Source organism: Gambusia affinis, linkage group LG11 (genome assembly GCF_019740435.1).
Source record: "Gambusia affinis linkage group LG11, SWU_Gaff_1.0, whole genome shotgun sequence".
NCBI classification, from domain to species: Eukaryota; Metazoa; Chordata; class Actinopteri; order Cyprinodontiformes; family Poeciliidae; genus Gambusia; species Gambusia affinis.
Window position 1 is genome coordinate 5,150,875 of NC_057878.1, and position 21,084 is coordinate 5,171,958.

The 21,084-nt window shown below is 39.3% G+C and overlaps 1 protein-coding gene across 1 annotated transcript in view; it reads right to left on the reverse strand.

The window, feature by feature from the left end:
- LOC122839861 (exportin-4) overlaps positions 1 to 10,542 on the reverse strand; it is a 58,656-nt gene extending 48,114 nt beyond the window's left edge. The window contains exons 1-6 of the mRNA XM_044131861.1: positions 10,297 to 10,542; positions 6,459 to 6,561; positions 5,186 to 5,327; positions 4,635 to 4,773; positions 2,178 to 2,294; positions 1,926 to 2,079 (exon numbers count right to left, since the gene is read on the reverse strand). Of these exons, the coding sequence (XP_043987796.1) occupies positions 1,926 to 2,079; positions 2,178 to 2,294; positions 4,635 to 4,773; positions 5,186 to 5,327; positions 6,459 to 6,561; positions 10,297 to 10,389 (748 nt within the window). The 5' untranslated portion in view covers positions 10,390 to 10,542. The remainder of the gene's footprint in view (positions 1 to 1,925; positions 2,080 to 2,177; positions 2,295 to 4,634; positions 4,774 to 5,185; positions 5,328 to 6,458; positions 6,562 to 10,296) is intronic.
- Between the last annotated feature and the right edge of the window lie 10,542 nt (positions 10,543 to 21,084).

Sequence of the window (21,084 nt, forward strand, 5' to 3'; positions counted from 1 at the left end):
CCGCCCCGGAGGGCAATTAAAAGAAAAGTCTGAAAGTGACACAGCTGGCACATCGGTTTTGGAGGCTCCCTCTCAAACCAGGTCCATCTACACGGTAAAATCAGTGGCTGAAGACAAAGGTTAATGGGAGCGTTTCGGGGCCTTGAGGCCCGACCGTGACCCCGTCTGCAGTCCAGCCTGGTGTGGAGTGACGCGTCTTCAACTTAGGACCCCCGATCTGTGGGGTGTTCAGTTGACACCACACCGGGTCCAGCAGCAGGCATGCTGCGGCGCTCCCCGGCGGTCTTCATCAATCTGTTCCACGTTTCAGCAGCGGCTCAGGCATTCCAAGACTTCACACGCACGGCGGATTTCAAGGGGAACGCCACTTGATCTAAGAAGTCGCGAGCTATTTTTATGGGCTGAGGCGGTAGTCAACATTTACAAGTCAACATGAAGAGGAGAGAACGGCTCTATTTAAGAGAAGGAAAAGAACCCCGCACTCAGAAGTTACTCAGCGACTTCTGCTTCCTTCATTTCTGTTCAGCCGATGATTAAATGATGAACTTCGAGGAGCTGAACTCGTACAGAGTTCAGAGCCTTGAAAGCAGTCGCGTTTAATGTCAACTGTACGCTTCAACGCGTCTGAATCGCATAGAGGGATCAGTTTTGATAGAGTTGAGGTGAAAGATTAAATCGAGTAAGATTTTAATTTCCATAAAAGGCTGGAAATAAAAATCTTCCACTTGGCTTTTCCTTTTGGTCACACTGGATAAGCTCAGAAAACAAGTAGAATCACTACTAATCAAGAGTCAACGGATGATTTCATTTACTAAAACAGAAGAAATAAATAACTCGTTATGACGACCAGACCGACCATCCCAGAACCAACAACTGCTGCTCCCTCGGCTTCATAAAGATGCCGCAACAATAAAACTAAATTAAACTCTCGTCCAAAAATCAATATCAATAAACTTTGAAACATAAAAGCGGGTCTTTGAGAACACAAATCCGGCGGAGCGTGCCTGGCATACCAAAGGGAGCCTCGACAAGCCAAGGCGGGGCTGCCGTGTCGTTGGAATGAGACGGAGGGGGGGAGGTGGACACCCGGAGACACCTCTTTGAAAATGATCCATGGCTCTGGCTGGCAGCAAGCGCCACTCCAGATCCCCTCCTCAGACAGGCTGAGAGGATGCCAGGCTGCGGGGATTAAAGCCGTAATGAGTCGGGGTGAGCACACAAACACCCCGACACACACACACAGAGCGCCTCAGTTTGCTCAACAATGCAGCCAACTGCGAACGCAACACAGACGTGTGCACAAGACGTGAACGACGAAGTAAAACCTGCCGACAAATGTGCATCTCGGAGGCAACGTGTATTTAAAGACACAAACACACACACCAGGTTTCACCAACTCAAATTTAAGATCCTGATGAATGAATTTAAGACCCACATCGTCAAACATTGTCCAGCCGACTGCTGTTCAAGTTGTACTTCCCCACGAAAGACCCAAAAACATTAGCTACCGTAGCAAGGGTAACTTAGCAAGGTATTTATGTCAGCAGAACTCAGTGGAAAGTAAAATCAGAACGTATGAGGTAGTATTTATGCTAAACAAATGCAATAGTTACTGAATAGTTAATGAAAATAAAACAAAAACGACTCTAAAAGTTGATGCTTCTTCACATATTTTGTAGCGTTGGCTTTTGTAAAGGATTCCCTGGCTAGCAGCTGATGGTGTTTGCAGGGCCAAGGCATGGAAAGGTTTGGGAACCCCACATGCCTTGCAAAGGTTTGTTACTTCACACCAACGCCATAGTAAGTCCTATGGATTTCTATGTCGTGATGCTTAACCACCGACTCGCCACTTGACATAAACCCCTTGCTGGTGCAGCAGGCTGCATCGACAATCAAACCACGTCCTTCCAGCTGCCAAAGGATATGATTTGGAGGCAGGAAGTTCCAGCTCAAGACCTGGTTGGCTAGAGCCAGGTACCGCTGGAAGACGCAGGACATCTGAGCGTTGAGGTTCTCCCTGCGACTGAACTCCTGCAGCACCTCCATGGTCAGCATGAAGGTCTGACGCAGGCCGTCCTCCTGGAGGGGGATGAGAGAGAAGAGGGGTCGGTCTGCAGCGGTAGGGGTGGAGAAAAAGGAAGAAGTGAGGTTTAAAGAGGTCGAGATGGGAAGCCAACCTGAAAGAGGCGCTTGCAGTTGCCGTGGAACTCCATGCTGAGGCCAATGCTGCTGGTCTTGCTGGAGCTGGAGAACTCGCTGAGCAGAGCGGTGAGGATGGAGCAGGCCAGGGTTTGCTGCAGGGCAGAAGATGTGACCTTCAGATTAGCTCAGGAACGGTGCGTAAATAATTTTCCATGGCTCTCATTACGCAGGAACGCTTTCAGGGCGGTCCCTTCCTGTTCAATGAGCATAAAAATTATTAGTTTGACCTCGTGACCTAAAAGACCTCTGTGATGACTTCAAGCCACACTTTCTCATCCAACATCAGTGTCCAACTTCAGAAATGTGCTTCAGGAAGGACTTGCACTCCTAAACCTTGTGGAAAGGTTTCCTTAAAAAAGTTTGTTGTAGCTGGAAAGGTTGGCAGACATCCCCTTAAATCTAGGGTTGCACCAATTTTTGGACCAGATGATTTATCAGAGTCCATTTCCTTAATTTTGGGAGACCTGTGATCGGCCAATACTTCCACATGAAGCCGATCTTAACCACTGATCTTATCTACCTCAGCAAAGGTCTAACAATCAGCCACCTTACTGTTCTGCTGTCCATGAGACTGACAGGCCGGCCCACCAGGTCCTGTCTGCACATTTGCAGTTAACAATAGTCACACCACTATTGCCAACTCAGCAACTTTCTTGCTACATTTAGCAACATTTCAGGCAAAAAGAACTGACCTGGATCAAAATCAGAATCGGCATGTCAGGCTGTTTAAAGATCACAATGGCCCAGAAAGCTGCACTGCATCAGCCGCACTATAGGGGGCACTGTATTAAAACGTGCTAATGAATGGTCCATTTTCAATCTTTTTTAAGTGGGGAAAAAAAAAAAGGTAATTCAGTCAGTGTGTATTACTGTGAGACGCTCCTGACTACGGTAGCCTGACTACTAAACATAATGTAACTAAAACATTTTGACAAAGCGCCGTGAACTAAACAAAATCGCTTCGAGGTCAGTAAGCACAACTAGAATTAATCCACTGTGATCGGGCTGTTTCACTCCAGAACAATATAAAAGGTTCTCTGGATCATAAGGCCTTTTTTCTTTTCCTTTATCAAATTAAAGGCTTTCAAGTGAAGTGAGCCTTATAGTCCAGAAAATACGGTAATTAGGGTGCACCCCTAATTAAATCCCATGAAATAAGAATGCTACGTCATGCAAGTTCATTAGGCAGACTTTATGTTTTTTGCACAATGTACCGAACCCCAAACATTTGTGCTAAATCAGCCAAAAATTGACTTATGGTGTCACAGTTTGGGTTGGTTTACAGCTTTAGGGTCATTTTTTGTTTTGTCAGCCCAACACAAATACTACTTATCCCCTTAACTTTTTTTTTTTAAAGAAGAGTTCTTGTCAAGGAACATTTCAAGTCATTTCATTGTGACCAGAGGTCAAAGGTGACTGGGATTTTTGTGTATGAAACGAGAAGACATCACTTTTAGAAAAACTGCCTCATTAATCTTCATTTAACAGTGGCAAGAAAGCATTTAAAGGGTTAATAATAAGAGTCCTCCATATTTCCACTCAACACATTTAATCTAAAGTTAAATATATCAAAAGGCTTTAACTGTTAGTCACTGATCCCCTGGTTATGATCAACAAATAGATATTATGTAAAGAAATTAAGTAAAGTCTCAATTAGCAGAGAAAAATCTCTATTAATGTAATTTAAAAAGTATAACTTAAAGTAATTTGTTACTTAAGAATTAGCTTTTTGGTAAGGATCTGAAATAACTTCCTCTCTCTTTGGGATTTAAATTCAGGCACAAGCACAGCAGTGCCATCTACTGGGCTGAAAGAGGAATTTACTTTATTGTTAAATTTAGGGATCCTCATTTTTAGACTTTTATAATAATGTTTATGAATGTGCTGGAACGTACATATAGAGCTGTTCAGTCAGTGTTTTCTAAATGTGCAGTGACATTTTCTATTTTCAAGCCATTTTGTATTTATACAAAATACTTCAAAAAAAAAGTCAAGAAAAAAAGTCTTCTAATTTTAAAACAACATGGAAACTAGGTTTTTTTTTATTGTTATTGTCAGACTAAATTAGCTTCCTGCATTTTATTTTGTGCAATTAAAACACAGATAAAAAAAATATTAAGACAGAATATTAACAAGAGAAATTAGTCTCTTTTTGTGAGTCCAGAATCCTCACATAAAGTCTGAAAACACGACGCAGCACGCAGAGAAATAAGGCTGGTGCTGAAATCTGTGATGCATGAATGTCATTCTCAAAGGATTAATTATCCATCTGGATAAAATGTTTCCCAGACGTACTACTAGAATTTTAACAACAGTGTTTATTAAACATTAGAGGCATCGTCTCCCCTCTTTAAAGCCAAACGTTTATTTCCTTTACAGCCGAGTCGAGTGGTGTGGATCAGTGAAAGCTGAAATGCGTGCATCTCCGTTACCACTGTGGGGTTCCCGCTGCTGATGAGCTGGCCGACCTCGTGGAAGATGCCTTTGCAGTTGATGCTTTTGTCCAGAGAGCCTCGCTTCACGATGACGGCCACAGCCAGCAGGATCTGCTCACGGACGTACTTCTGCAGGCTGCAGATGCAGAGGAACGGAGGGGCTGTTATCCATTAGGTTTAGAAAATCTGTCACAACAGAGAGGCTCACCACGCACACAAAATGAGGATTAAAGACACACAGCTGGATTTTCAGTAGTCGTAGCTCCACTGGGAGAACTTTTCACTTATAACATGGGTGAAATGTCTTCCTATAAGTGTAATAATCTACCAGACACTATTCACTTAAAAACAAAGCTTATGCATCTTGTGGAAACATTACTTGTGAGTTATTTTGTTAAAAACACTTGGTAAACCTTATAAATATATACTTTAGGACTGGCCATCAGCAGTCAAACTGATGTAGGATATATTCCTGGATATGCAGAATGTGAATGCATGAAACTCGGCAGACGGTATCCAACAAAGCCTCCTCTTTCTTTCCTACTCACTTGGGTCTCTGCAACACGTAGGTGAGGAGGAACGCCCGGAGGGACTCGATGCTGGTCTTCTCCAGCAGGATCCACTCCCGCACAACGGCCTCCATGACGGCTGTGGCTGCCTGGAATAGCACATAGTCCACCTTGCTGGTCTCTGGAGGGGGAAACGTGAGGAGGCAGAAAGAGCGCGTTAGAAAATGGAAAGCGTCAAAAGGGAGCGAATTAAGACGGCGTGTGGGCGGGGAAGCCATGGGAAAACGTGTTGACTGCTTTGGCGCTTTTATATAAAACGGGTCTGAAACGGTTAATCGGACCAATCAGTTGCAGATTATCCATTTTATCTTCGTTGGCGCCGCAAAACATTGTCGATTTTTGTTTGTTTTAACCTTAAACACTGTTTTTTTTTTAAATCCAAGAAATATTTGAAAGATGCTCTGAATTAATTAATAGTTGAAACAATTAATCAGATAAATCGGAATGAATCGATTATCGATAAAATCTTCAACTAATTTAGTAATCAATTAATAGCTCAGTTTAGCATACAAACTACAATATATTACTCAGCAGTAATTAAGCCAAAGCTGTACAGAAATATGTACATTTTGTATTTAAGATTAAAAATAAACCTTTCAACTTAAGTATTTTTGTCTGCAGATGCATCCTCTGCCACATTATTACATTTTAGGCAATTAAAAAAGGAAAAAAAAAATTTATTATTTGTTAAGTTGCACCTTTTAACACACTGCTTATATTAAATAAAAAAAAATACCTTGAAAAATTGGCAAAATGTGCCAAACTTTTTTTATCCAGTCAATTGTCAGAAAGGCATTAATCGATTATGCTAAAATAATTGTTGGTTGTAGCCCTGAAATAAACTCATAGCAAATCTTGGAAAAGATAAACTTTTAACTAAGGTTATTAAAAATAAGTCTGAATGTTGTTTTTTTTTTGCTTTTTTAACATGAATGGTTTTAATTTAGTTGTTTTCTTATCAAATGTCCAAGACAAGGGATTGTATTTATCACTCTTGGAAATCGGCACAGTGGGCCTAATTTCAGATGCAGAGCTTGCAAAGATTTACATTATCTCTCCAAAAATCCGTTTCATAAAACAAGCTGGCTTCCAACCGCAACACCACAGGCTGATTCTCCTGTAATCAGGTTCAAACATGTCCTGGAGCAACACGTCACCGCGGTCCGGCAGCTTGTAACCAGCGAGGTGATTCCTGAGCATCTCCAAAGCACCACAACACTACGCAGGTTCGGCGTTTTATTCGACGAATTACCCAGGATGTGCTTGCAGATGGCGAACGGGGACTTGGACTTCCTGAAGGAGAGGAATACATGTTCAGCGTGCTGCCTGCTCTGTGCTGACCATGGAGGCGGTGCCTGCGAAGAAACGCAACGGCACAGTTCAGGCAGAAAGCTTTAAAAAGATAACATGTACTTTGTCAAACCGGCGTGCTGGAAAATGTTTTTTTATGCTTTATTCTAGGGCTGCAAATAAGGATTTTATTTTTTTTTAAATAATCCGCTGTTCTAGGGATCCAATGACCCACTTTTTTCACTTCTGATACCGATATGCGATGTTTAGTATCGGCCGGTACAGAAAAACACCTGCATTGACCTAAAATGTTTCATTTTGAAACACAAACATAAATGCACTAAACTCCAAATTTATTAGATAACTCTTAAATAGACCAATAGCTGCACAAAGTTGGTCAAAAATGAAAAAACAGCTTTAATCTGTTCAGCCAGTGAAATTAGGAGCAGAATAGCCTATGAAAAACAAACAAATAAAAAAGAAAAAAGGTGGACTATCTGGGTCAAACGTAAAAACAATAAATGAACAACAACAAAAATGTTTTCAAATGGTTCAGAAACTGCAATTAGGAATTATAAATAAAACGCAACATAAACAATAAAGTCTAGAATTAGACTGAACAGATCTGCCCTGATGGATCGGCTACATCGTCACCGAGCGAGACTTTTTTTCCAATCTCGATACCAATACAGATATTGATATCGGATCGGTGCACTTCTATCTCACACAGGACCAAATTGGTTTGGACATGCATCGTCCAGAAACTGACAGACTATTTTGCAGCTTGAGACATCGACATGCATAAGAAGAAATGTCGATGAATATAGATAACAAAACTATTTTCCAACGTAGTCTTTCAGTAAAAAAAAACACTAAGCTGCAGCAGAGTTTGCACAGTCTAACTCCTACTGACGATGCAGCTGAAACCCTACCCTACTGAGGGCTTAGACAAAACAGTGTTCTGTAAACCAGCTCTATCAAAACCACTGCTACCGTCACAGCAGCTGATGATGTGTCTCTTCCTCAAAGTGGTGTTGCCTCCGCCATTCATAGAAGACACAAGTAAGCCTCTCATAACGCAAATAAACAGATTACAGCTCTAAGAAAGTGCAAAACAAACAGTTTTTTTTTTTCAAATACAGCGGCGAATCCATGATACCGCCCAGCAGGAAAGTCACATTCCAGACCTAATTGCAGTAAAAGCAGCTCAGTTGGTTGGAGGCAGCAGAAGGAAGAAAGGCCCTTTTATCTGACAAACCACACATAATGTGCCATAATGAGGTGACACACACACACACACACACACACACACACACACACACAGAGAGAGAGAGTTATAAAAGACGACTAGAAGCAGACAGACTCAATGGACTGGATCTAATGCGCTCTGCTGTTAGATTAAAGCCCAAATTTAGAACAACTTTTCATTCTAAACTAAAAGGGAATGACAGACGTTCATTCAGAGGCCTGGCGGGTCAAACACACCACCCAGGACGGTTCACAGGGACGTTTTCCCATTTCGAAATTCAAGATTTTTCCAGAATCAGATTCTCGTATTTGTCTGGCAAAGTTTTCCTCCAGCATGACGGACATCGAGTAGAAAACATTATATTGAGTTTTACTGTCGAATCCCAGAAAAATAAAATCTGAGTCTCGCTTCGGGTTCAGCAGTTTGGAAAAAGGAATATTTCACTTTTCTATTTGGTTTTTGACAAGTTTAAGAGTAGGAATGTGTTGGGGAAAAATCTGGAAAATTTCTTTATTTTGTTACGGAAAATGTACAAATTTCTGGTGATATTCAAAACTTGATCATCCCTGACAAGCAACCAATAAATTGACTGAACTAACCATTTGTTTTTTCCTGTTATTAGGGCTGTAGTTACACTTTTCTGTTTACTTTGGTCTGCATCCAATTGATAAGTTTGACAACTTGCCGCTTTTTCTAGCGGTTTGGTTCCTTTTCACACAGAAAAATTTCCAAGCGAACTGAAACCAGTCGCTACAAACCAGACGAGAATCTGTTTATTAGTCAGACGTGTCCAGGGCAGGAGAACCAGAGGTTAAAAAAAAGAGAGAGGGAGAGATAGTTGTGTCCAACTGTCTCTTTTAATTTTAATTTCATTGATAATAAAAACAAAATCTAAATCTGGGGGTTCTCTTCCTGCAGTAACAACTTCTACACTGATCAGGGTTACTGAAAAAAAATATATAGTTTTTTTTAGATTAGAACCGGCCAACTAGGGATGATCCTGGCTTGGATAAAAACTATAAATCCTTCACTGGGAACACAGACAGGAACTGTTGTTGGCAAGACCATTTATGCTAACTGGGATTGATGCTAAGGAGCTAATCCCAGTTTTAAATCTAAGATCATTTTTGTCGTTCTGCTGGACTATCGGTGAAATTAAACAACAAAAAACACTGACATTTCTTCTGGTCCTAATATATCCAACAGGGTTTCTTAAAAGATATGAACGATTCAACAATCAAACCCCTATAATGACAAATTAGAGGTTTTTACTCTTACAAAATCAGCTGTTCTGTTTAAATTAAAAAAAAAACTTAAAAAATAGTCACAATAGCAAACTACTACAATTTCAAGTATTCAATAAAAGCTAGTGAATCTATGCAAGGGATTTAGGATATAAAGGTTTTTACTGTGTACATCAATTTCCAGTCATAAATGTCCAGAAGGAGACAGCTATGTATTTTTGACCTAATTCTGAAAAAGATATTTTATTTAACAAAAAAAAAAGGTTATTTTTAGTCATTTATTGCTCTCAGGAGAAATTTCAGATCATACTTTTACCAAATTGGTGATTGGGAATTACCACATCTTCTAAACATTTATTAAGGTAAAATATACAACATTTTTCTTGATTTAGCTTAAAATCTAAAGAGAGTTATTAAATGGACAGGAATGTATCATTTAATGAAAGTTAATCATCCGCCTAACTGCTGTTTTTCCTTCAGCCTTCTTCTAATTTAGATTTTAAGAATCATTAACAGCCTGGATTTGTGTTGATAATATTTTATATCAGTCGCAGCTCCCAGATTAAAACACCTGCAGATGAGTGAAACGTGGACCTTTAATAGCAGCTGTTTGACTCACTATTGCACGGTGAAAAATTGCCTTTCTAATAATGTCACTTTGGGCTGAGCTGGGTTATTTACATTGCCCTGGTTTGATTAAAAAGGTCATGTAGAGGCAGCAGCAGCTAGCTGAAATACCCAGCAAACACACCGACATGCACATGGTTAGCTACTGGCTCCTAGCCGGGCTCTTCTGTCTCATTTGCTCCGGTTCAGGCTGAAATAAGTAAGCGTTTAGCGGAAAAGAGTGTGATGTGGGTAGGCGAGGAGGAGCTGAAGCTGTAGACGGAGGAGCAGAAGAGAGAATATAAACAACAGCGACATGCTGCAACTGTGTCTAGAGTCCAAAAAACTTGATTTAGCGACACAGAGAGAACGCGAACCGCTGAAGTTTCTGGGAAAAAACGAGCCACAGCACAAAAACTGGGGTTGGTACTTAAAGTCCGGAGACGTAGGAGGGCAATGTATAACAAGGTGCGGCATTTAAACTTAATAAACAGGTTTAGTAACGGGATGGAACCGACCGAGACTCTGCGCCACGCATCGTTCAGACATACCGTCTCTAACCTGAACACAGTCACCAACAACAACTGGGGCGAAACGAACCGCCGCGGGGAAGATTTTCACCCGACGAGCTCCTCCGCAGACCGGGTTAACTAGCGTGTTCCGAGCCCGAAGCGGGGACAAAACACGGCCGGGTTCCTCACCATTAAAACTTTGGCAGCGCTCTCCAGTTGTGTGATCACTTCTGGTGCACCGACCGCCGCCATCATCGTCGGCTCCCTCCAATGACGCGCCATGCGCTCTGCATTGTGGGACTGCTCGGCAGGATCCACGGCGGAGAGACTCGGCGAGTTATGTAACCGTGGAAAAGCATTTCTCTGTGGCAGAACACTGCGAACTGTGGCTAGGAAAAGAAACAACAGAGCTTCAGAGGAGTGTTTTAAAACTGAATGTGAATAGTGTTAACTATTAATTTGAGCTAAAAAAATAAAAAAAACAAGTCAACAATAATTAGATTTTACTGTAGAATTATTTTTTGTTTGTTTTTGATTTTTTTTGTTGGGAATTTGTCGTGTTTTATTTTTATTTTTTCAGTTTCGAAAGTTCAGTATGATGACGTATTAGGGCCATTGCTGATAGAAAAAAGATAAATAAATTCCTGTGGAAAAACTACAAAGCATGTGAAAATAAAAATAATAATTCAACAATTATTGAAATAACTATTCAATCATAAATTTTTACTGCAGTAGTTGTTGCTTTTTCAGTTTTGAAAGCTCAAAACTGTAATAGGGTTAATGCAGAAAGAAAAAAGAGAAATAAATTTTCACCCAAAACCGTGAAAATTTCTGAGATACAAAGGTAAAAAATTTCCAAGAAAAAAGTGACATTTTTAGATTAATCTCAGAAACTTTCAAAAACAGAACTGTTGATTTCTGAAGTGCAAATCAAAATGTCAAACTTTTTTTCCAGCACATTTTTTACTTTTAAAATTCAGAAAATATCCCGTTTTTTTTTAAATCAAAAATGTATAAAATTAAACTAAAAATGTATGGGGTTTTTTTCTCTCTTGACTTTCAAAACTCTTAAATTTCCTTGTTTTCTTGAAAATTTCTGCGTTTCCTCAGCAGAAATTTACTCCCTTTTTTTCCTACCTACACGTCCCCAATACTCTGTCGTAACAAATAGGCCAATGATTTACTTAAGAGTATTTTCTAGCTGCACTGAGTTGCCAGAAAGACAAACCAAAACTGTAGCCAACTGTGAAAGACCCACCTTCATAATTACGAGATACTATTTTTTTTCACAAGAGTGGCTTAACGTTGAATATCATAAAATAATAAAAAGTAAAAACAGATGACAGAGCAGTGCAACATCTATCTGATTCAGATTTTAAAAGTGAAACAGTTGAAACAACATTAAATAAAGCAAACAATCTTCTGACTCTAGTTGCATTAGGAAGAGCGTGCAACAGTTTATGAAACTAATAATTGCAGAAATATAGATTTTCAATTTCCCTGAATATTGTAAAACCATCAAACAGAAACACATAGCAGGAAATGGCCTGAATAATAAGATCCAGGTGGGATTGTCTGCAGGTTGCAGCTCCATATTTTTGCTAATGTTTTTTGGGGGGTTTTTTATGCAGGAGGATCTTGGGTAAAAAGTTTTTTGCAAAAGTTGAAATGATGTCTTAAATGTCCGTGTGAGGCCAGATGAAGATCTAAAAAGTTGCACACTTTGTTGACCCAAGTGGGCAGTTAGGTTTTCCACAAGAACAGAAAAAAAAGACAAGCTTAACGGTTTTACTCTAACAGAAATGGATGAAAGAAGCAAGAGAACCGGTACTAGACTGGCTTTAGTGACTGCAAACTTTCACCAAACAGAAAAACAACTATTGATCATTTTAATTCAATGATAACATTGTGCAGTCTTCCCATATGCTCTGATCAGCTTCCCTTCTGAAGAACACCATCCCCACAGCATGACACTACCGCCATCATGCTTCATGATGGGGGTAGTTCATAATCATTTTTATATGCTTATAAAAAAATAAACAAATACGTTTCACTAAAGCCATTTGACAGGTCACAACAGCCATTTTGTGTGGATAGGTTACATAAAACCCTTTCAAAGTTGCCGTATTTTACGCCAGTTTTCTGATCAAGATGAAAGATACTCCTGAAGACCAAAGAAAGATTTAAAAGGTTTATTGATACAATGGTTCTGAATATTGTGAAAGTCTTGGTTAGTTGTCTACGGGGGAGATGAAGATCCTGGATCTTATTGTGAGATTGAACATTAGAGCGAAGCATCCAGAAGACTGGAGGACAAGGAGGAAGTTAGATTCAGGAAAACAAGACGTGGAATTTCTTCTGGAAAGAACTCAGAGGATTATAGTTACCAGAGATAGTAAAACCGGATGGCCCAGTCATGTGACTGAAACCCAGCCGTTGCTGGGTTTGACCCCATTTTACTCTCCTGTCAACAAAGATTTCATCTATGGTCACACTGGTGGAGTCCTGCTGACCAAAACTCAAGGTCTTTCTCATCTTGTCTATGCCAGTAATGTCACAAACAGCCTTTGCACTAAAATTGATCAAATACGCCTTGATTCCATTTGGGGGAAAAAAATCCCATCTTAATAGGAAAAATGTTATGATCAATAGACTAAGCTCTGGTGGTTTCAATATTCTGGACTTTATTCCTGTACATTCTACATTCAAAGTTAGGTAGATCCAAAGATATTTGAAAAAAAATCCTAATTCAATGTGACATTGGATTCCTACACAAGTCTTTAAATCCTAGATATTTTATTAAGATGTAACTACAAAATAGAAAAGCTCCCTGTTCATTTGTCTAGCTTCCATAAACAACTACTTTTATCCTGGACATTGGCTTATAAACATAACTTTTCCCCCATAACTGTTTTATTTGGAATAACCAAAATATTTGCATCAAGCATAAATCCCTATTTCTTAAGAACTGGGTGGATAATGATATTCTATCTGTAAAACAATTGTTTAATGAGGATGGTCAACTGTTTAATTATGGTGAAGTTCTTTGTAAATATAATCTCCCTGTGACTCCTAAAGATTTTGCTGTTGTTTTCGATGCTATTCCAGCAGGTTTGAAATCTCTTATATCAACCTCAGGCAGAGGTCGGCCATACCTACCTAACAAATACATTAAAGCTATAAATCAGCTGAACTTTAATTTGACCTGGTAAAATCGAGTCCACTACTTAAAGAAAGCAAATGTGTTTAAGATGGAGGTTTACAAGCTAATGACTTTGATTGTTTAAATGCGGTCTTAATGGTAAATTGTCTGAAATCTTTTTTAATGAAGGGAAACAGTATCTGGTATTATCTCCCCAAAGGTTTGTTTAAAAAAAAAAAATGGATGCATAGATTTTGTTCTTAGATGCGACTTTGGTGTGGACTGACATCCTGTTAAGTTATCTGCCTTTCACAAGCAGGTTTTGTTGCGTTGGAAACTAATGTACACACACAACTTTACTCCTCACCAAACTCCCATCTGGAATAACAGATACGTGTTACACAGGAATAGGTCTCTGTATTTGAATCACTGGAAGGTATTTGGTCCATAAGACATTTTCTTAGTGACAGTGGAGACTGGTTGTCTTATGACAAATTTTGCTTATTGTATAATTTGGATTGCTCCTGTACTCAGTTTAACACAGTAATGAACTCTATCCCCACTGCCATTAAATATCTGGTTCATAATGTAAATATTCAATTAGCTAACCTTCAGTTACCTGCTCTTTAACTGGTCGGACTTACCCTTTTGGACAGAAGTAACTCTAACAAACGAATGCGTCAGCATCTAACTAATTTTATATTTCCTGTCCGACCAAATAAAACTCCATTTTAAATTTGCTTTCTGATTCAGAGGTTAATAAGTGGAGAACTGCTGACTTTAAATACCCTCTAAGGCTAAAAAAAGTTCATTTTAAAATTGGCAATTTTTCCAAGACAAAGATTCAACTTTGATGCTAATAGCTGTACCTTTTGTGACAGCGACATTGAAACAACACATCATCTCTTTTTCTATCGTGTGCAAACTGGAACATTTTGGAGAAACTTCTTGGATCTCAACAAAACGTTCCCTACATCATCCCTTAAAAAGAGAGGATATAATATTTGGAACCACCCACAGGGACAGAAAAACAGACTTCAATCTTAACAATCTGTTGATCTTCGTGAAATTCTTCATCTACTCCAGTAAACGGGGAAAAAGAACCCCTAATTTTTCACCCTTTAAAAAACCTTCTAATGGACAACCACTTCAGAACCTTAAAACTGGTGAAAAACGAGCCTGGGATGCAGCTCTATAACAATCTGAATTTATTTGAGAACTAATGCCCCTTTGTCTTTTTCTGATTGTTTTTGTCATTCTGCTATCCCTCTGTTTGATGTCCGACAAATTGTATTTTTATTTTACATTTTTTACTGTTGTCTTACAATTATATGTGTGCCTTAAGCCTGTAAGACTTAATTTCGTCATGTATGTACATGCCACGTGATCTTGTACAATTGTTCAAAGTGTTTAATTTTTAAAAAAAGGGTTTCAGTCACGTTACTGTTCTCCAAGTCACGTGACTGAAACCCAACATCATATCCTAAATATACACGTATTTTTTTCGAGATGCCTTGTTTGTTCCAGCCTATTTAAGGCATTAGCTTACTGGTTGTGATCAATTTTGCTTTGCTTTGAACCGGAGAAATCCACTTCCGGCCCTCCATCTGAATTTCATGTGTCATCTGGGTCACGTGACTGAAACCCAGCAATTGATGGGTTTCAGTCACGTGACTGCGTCATCCAGGTCACGTGTCTGAAATCCAGCAATAAGAGTCCCCGGTAGTATTTCCCGGTTCTCTTTGAATGTTGGAAGGAGATGCCTGAAGGAGCCTAAAAAGCCTGTGACGGTTTGAACTGGCTGAAATCTGTGACTTGCAAAACGTGCTGAAGAAGCTGCTGACTTGTGGGAAGGGGTTTAAATTGGCTGGGGTCTTTTGACCAAACAGAAGACAAGGAAAGTTCTGAAGAGGATCCAGCTCCCTTGACATCTTCCCCCACCACCTCTGCACAGATGGCAAGAAAGGAAGACTCTGCTCCCCCGAGATCGCCAAGTACCATCTCCAAAAAGAGGAAGAGGAATGAGGACCCTTCTACACCACCATCTCTTGCCACTGCCTCCAAAAAGAGGAAGGGTAACCCTTCATTAACAATTCTTGCCACTATCACCAAAAAGATGTTGGCATGTCTGGCCACCATCTCCAAAAAAAGGCAGAGAAAGGAGAATCCTTCTCCACTGGTATCTGTCTGCCACATTGCCAAGAAGAGGCCAACGGAGGAGAGTGCTGAGGAGGTCCTAGACCTTTCACAAAAAAATAGTTTCAGTAAAGTGCTTACCCCTAGCTGTAACTTCTCATGTGGCCCAGACCCGGTGGCTGAAGCTCTTCTGCACCTGGAGGGCTCCCCATGTCATCAGGGAGGTGTCACAAAAGACCCGGCGCCCCCAACTCCGACCCTCTGGATCTCAAGAAAGAGGCCAAGAGAGGAAACTGCTGAGGAGGATCACCGTAACAAGAAGATGGATTGTGAGAAGGTCCTTGGAAATGAGCAGTCCTCTTCATGGTTTATTCCCTCAGTTCCTCGAATCAGCATCTCAGGACTAGAAGATACTAGAGAGGACTGTGACGAACCAATGCCGTCAACATCTGGCCTTTGCCCAGGCAGCCGGAGAAGAGGACGGAGCTTCCGACGTTCCTGGTTCAGACCTCCTTACAGTTATAGTGACTCGGATTAAAATTGTGATCTCTGGGGGGCGAAGAGCTAATTCCCCACAAGGACACACTTAAATGTCAGGAGATCATTGCTTTAATGACTTATTCTTTTGAAACTTATGGCTTTAAAACAGGACTGGTGATGTCTTAGGTAGCGCCTTGCGCCTGGACTTTTGTTTACACCACTGCTGGATTTTGTTTTTTTGAGTGACCACTTTTCCACCAGCCCGACTCGGCTCTGTAGGGGGGTATAGCACCCCGCCTCCAGGAGCCATGTGCTGTGTGCTTTGTTACTACGCGACCTGACGCGAGTTGTTTTTCTGATACTAAAGAAGAAGAGATACCTGAGCTTTTTTTTTCCTTTTTTCTTTTTAAAAAAAATATATAATATAGCCTTCTGAGACTTAAAATGCGCCGGTGGGAGGAATGCTGCGATGTGGCGAGGAGGACAGCTGATCTCCGCAGACCATCGTGGTTCCTCTTGCAGCCTCAGAGTTCCTGGATGCCTCATCAGTGTCCGTCTTCCTGACCGCCAGTCGGTGTTTACCTTCAGAGACCTTCACCTTTCTCTGAGCTAGGATCACATCAGCCCAATGTGCTGATGGAACATTTTTAATTAAAATAAATGTGGCTGATGTTCTTACAGAGTTGAAGTGCATTAACAATCTGTTGCATTTAGCTCCTCAATACATTTAATTGTGATGAAACTGATGTTCAAGTTATACTGAGAACAAATAAAGCTGTGTTCTTTCTTATTTGACTGGTTCTAGTTTTAATCAAATTATTTATGTTTTCACATTTTGGTCACTAAGAATTAACTGGGGACTTAAAAGTTTAAACTCAGTCTTATTTATCACTTATTGAGGTCACAGGTTTTGGGACACATTTTCTCACTTTCTTACATTTAAACATTTTCCAAGAAGACAGATAAACGGTGAGTGGATAGAATGATGTACAAAGTAGAAACTAACAAATATGATTTGTGGAATGAATGACTGAAATACACTATGAAAATATTTAACTTGCAGAATCCTGATAATAAAACTTCATTTATGAACTGAATGATTAGATTGCCTCTAGACACAACAGAATTGAGAGTTAAGTAGTTATCATACTATGGAAACAACTAAAAAGATCTGAACAAACAAGAAACTTGAGTAACTCAAGGGATTTCTCACCGTTTGACTTTAGCCGGCTAAATTTAACCTTACCAAAGTTTTGCCTTAGAGTAAACAGGTACTGAGTTTGAGGCGTGAGTCAGATGCCTTCAACCGTCTGCTAAACCTAGACTCTGGCATTCCTCACTGTAATCAGACTTTTAAAAAAAAGTTCACGTGAACATGACTTGATTATCATCAACTTGTTGTCTGTATTCATCTTAATCAAGCGGCAGAAACCTTTGGATTGAAAAAAAGTGCTCTAAGTTATTTAAGTTGAATCCATGCAACTACTAAAATAAAAAGTGAACTATTTGAAAGTGGTGAGGATTTTGGGTGGTAAAAGTTGAACATTTTAACATGCCCAGACACGACGGCATTTCTGCTCAAGCAAACGTAAAACTTTTGAACAGTACAATTATGTCAAACCATGTGCTTTTAATGTATTAGGAAATATATTGCCACTGTTGTAGGCAGAAGGGACAAAAATAGAAATTTTGCTGAGAATAAGATTTTGGGTGAGTTTTTAAGAATATTGTTTACCATGAAAAAATCTTGACCAAACAGCTTATTCGCATATAACTTTTAATGTCAAGATATCTTTACTATTTTGTTTATGTACAACCAAATGCATAAAAAAACACATTTAAAAACAAAATTGATGAAGTTATTTTAGGATTGCAATACTTTTACTTTTAGGATTGCAGTAATTGAATCTTTAGAGGGAAAATTGGTTTGCATAAATTTAAGTAAATGCAACTTGTTTTTCCTGCTTTGTGTGGGGGACCAGTTGCTGGGGACTTTACATTAAAGAACACCTCTCCCCTTCCATTAAAATATGATTCTGTTCTCTTTCCTATGAATGTTTTGTATTGTTATTAAAAAGAACTGTGTTTCATTGTCTATGTTAAACTGAACACTCATATATATGTTGGTAACTATTCTGGCTGAGAGTGAAATGAGTTTAAAAAGGGATCAGTTTTGATCAGGCGCTTAGGGCAGCCTTGGGTCCTAAGTTTCAGAGTTGAAGAACGTAAGCGCAGTAGAACATAGCAGCCACAGCGTGACGCATGTCTGATTTATGAAGGCTGTTTGTATTTTCAGGTTAGCTGAAGTAGTGAAAAAGTTACCCGAAGGCATTGTATGTTTGTGACATGAAGTTGGAAGACAAAATATACGTTGCTGTATTAATAACGGAAATATGATTATTTCAATCGAGACAGCTAAGCTAAGTTTCTGTGTTGAAGAACGTAAACTCACTAGAACATAGCAGCCGTAGCCATTCAACATTTATGAATATTGTTTGTATTTTCAGAAAAAAAAGCCCAGTAAAGGAAATTTACATGTCTCGACATCACTTTTTTTCCGAGTGTGCAACATTAGCTAGCAATTTGCCAGTTAGCTCCCCAGTCTGAACTTATGGACAATGTCTTGATTCAGTCCAATCTTCCATCCTGTACTCTGATATTGCACTACATCCACTCTGTCTTCATCATGCTTTGAATGCAGTATCTGGTTTCTCTTACTTTAACCTGCCAAACTTGCACCTGTCTTGAATGTTAGCCTTTTGATGCCCGCCCTGTGAAGCAGTGCTTCACTATCTCCTTCATGGTTTTTTCAGGAGATGAGAAGATTAAAAGGTTCTAAACTTTAGTCTAGAAAATATTACATTTATTTACTTTCATCAATTTAGTTACATCTACTAACGCAGCTTAAAATATAAAAATTTCACTTAACTTTACATTTCAAAGATCCCTTTAAAGGGAAAGAGCCCTTTAAAGAGTGTATTCTAAGTTTTATTGATCCCAGTGCTGGAGCCGTGGAACCAAACAAGCAGCCCTCTTCTCATCAAAGCCTAAATTGAGGTATTAAGAAGTTGGATAATGTTCAGGTTGGCACATTAACACTGCTTGTCGACCTCTGCAGATGTCCACTCAAGGGTTCACAATACCAAATTATTATTTTCTTTGCAGTTGTGAAACATTTAAAACTTCCCATATTATTTCATTACTCATAAATCAATTGCTTACTTAAACAATCCTCTCTAAGGAGAAAATTGTTCTCTGAATTTATGAAACTAAAACTACATAAAAATCCTCCCTTATGCGATGATAATGACTTCTTTACAACTTCCTATGACCTATGGTTCCAAACAAACCCTGAGGTTTAAAAAGCTTAATCTTTATATTCCTTAGGAAAAAAGGTTAATTGGATGCTTTGTAATTTCAGATTTCACAATTTATGTTTAAGGTTACTCCACTAGTCTGAGTTATCTCTACTGTCAGATGGACCATAAAACAAACCTTCTTCCCCTTCATGAACTTCCTCTCACCTCTTGGAGGGGGATGATTTTATGGCAGGGAAGAGAGCTGATAAGATTTCCAGGAAAAAGTCCTAATTCTTTTGCTGCTTTATGAGAATTTGACACTTGTATCAAGGGATCTGTTTTAGTTTCATATAATTTTAAAATTTGGGAGCCTTCTGTTGCTTTACTTCTAAGGTTGAAGCTCTTTTATCATGCCTTGTGTTTTGCCAGGGGGGCTTCAGTTAGATCTGGTGGGGATAGGAGTTGCAGCTTCTCGCTGTAGCTTCTGCCTGTTCTCCTCTGCCTGTTCCCTATGGCAGTGGTTTTGAAAGCTCCCTCTTCGTGGCCTCTGTCTTGAAATCCCGTCTTCATCAAAGCAAAGGTTGAGCTTTCGGACTCAACTGCTGGAAAGGTTTCCTTACCAGCCGGTGAAGGACCAAAATGAAAATCGTACTCAGAGAAGCAAGCTTCCCCAACTGGCAAGGAAGGCCCCTCTGAAACGTCCCCAGCCCGGGAAGGTTCAAAATGACATGTGAGTCCTCCAGGTGCAGAAAAGCTTCAGCCACCGGGTCTGGGCCACATGAGAAGTGAAAGCTAGGGTTCAGTACCTTACCGACATTGAATACACCTACGATTTTAACATATAAACTATTGGAGATACAAGAGCTGGTTTACTTTACCTGACTTGGGATTTTCTTTTTTGTTTAAATATAATTCTTAATCTTTTATTTCTGGCCACTCATTTGTTTGTCCACTATTCTTTTCTCATGTGTTTTTTGTCCTTTATCTCTTTTTCATGCAGCTCTCCATGTCCTGTTAGTTCCTCCCAGCTTAGATCAGTTTAATCTGTTCCTTTAGACTCCGTGGGAACAGAATGAATGTGAGAAGAGATTCTGTATTTGAGCCCATTTTTAAAACATAAAAGATGATCAAACTTTAATGTTTTCTTGTTTGTACCAGGCTTCATGCCAAAGAGTTTAAATATCATAAAAAAGGAAATCAAATGATTGTCCTGCTGCTCTAAAACAGATATTTATCATCTCAAATGATCCAAATCTGATATCTGAATAAAACCAAAGCAGTGGCGGCAAAAAAAGCTTTTATTGAATTTGCTTACAACTTAATGTTATTTCACTCTATGATCAGATTGATTACTTTACATGCTTTCAAAATCAAGTTAAAATTTCACACAAATATAAAACAGAATGCAATAAGGCCAAAAATACATGTTTTATTATATCATAATACATAGAAATAACCTGACACTGCAAAATAAATATTACATTCTTTAATATCTTCCTCCTGCTTCCTGTCTTGTAAATAAACACCATGATTTTCACACTGTTGTGAGACTTTTCTTTAGCATTGTGATGACTGTGAAATATAAACTTAATCTTTAAGTGTACACATTTGTTCAATTTTTACTCTTCAGAAACCAACAAAATATGTTTTTGCACTGAGCGGGAGCCACAATGATCTTTTGTAATTCCATCAGATTATGCAGCATATCTTCTTCATTCCAAACATTACATACTCATTATTACATAAAAACATGCTACCATGACTTTTGTTTTGAACAATAACAGTTTCTGCACAGAGCAAATGAGCTGAACACATTCTTCAACAGGTTGAGTCCAGGAACAAGTTCATCATCATCATCCTCTCCTGTCTGCAGCCAAACAGAATCTCATCCTCCTCTGACCCACAGCTTTCCTGTCGAAC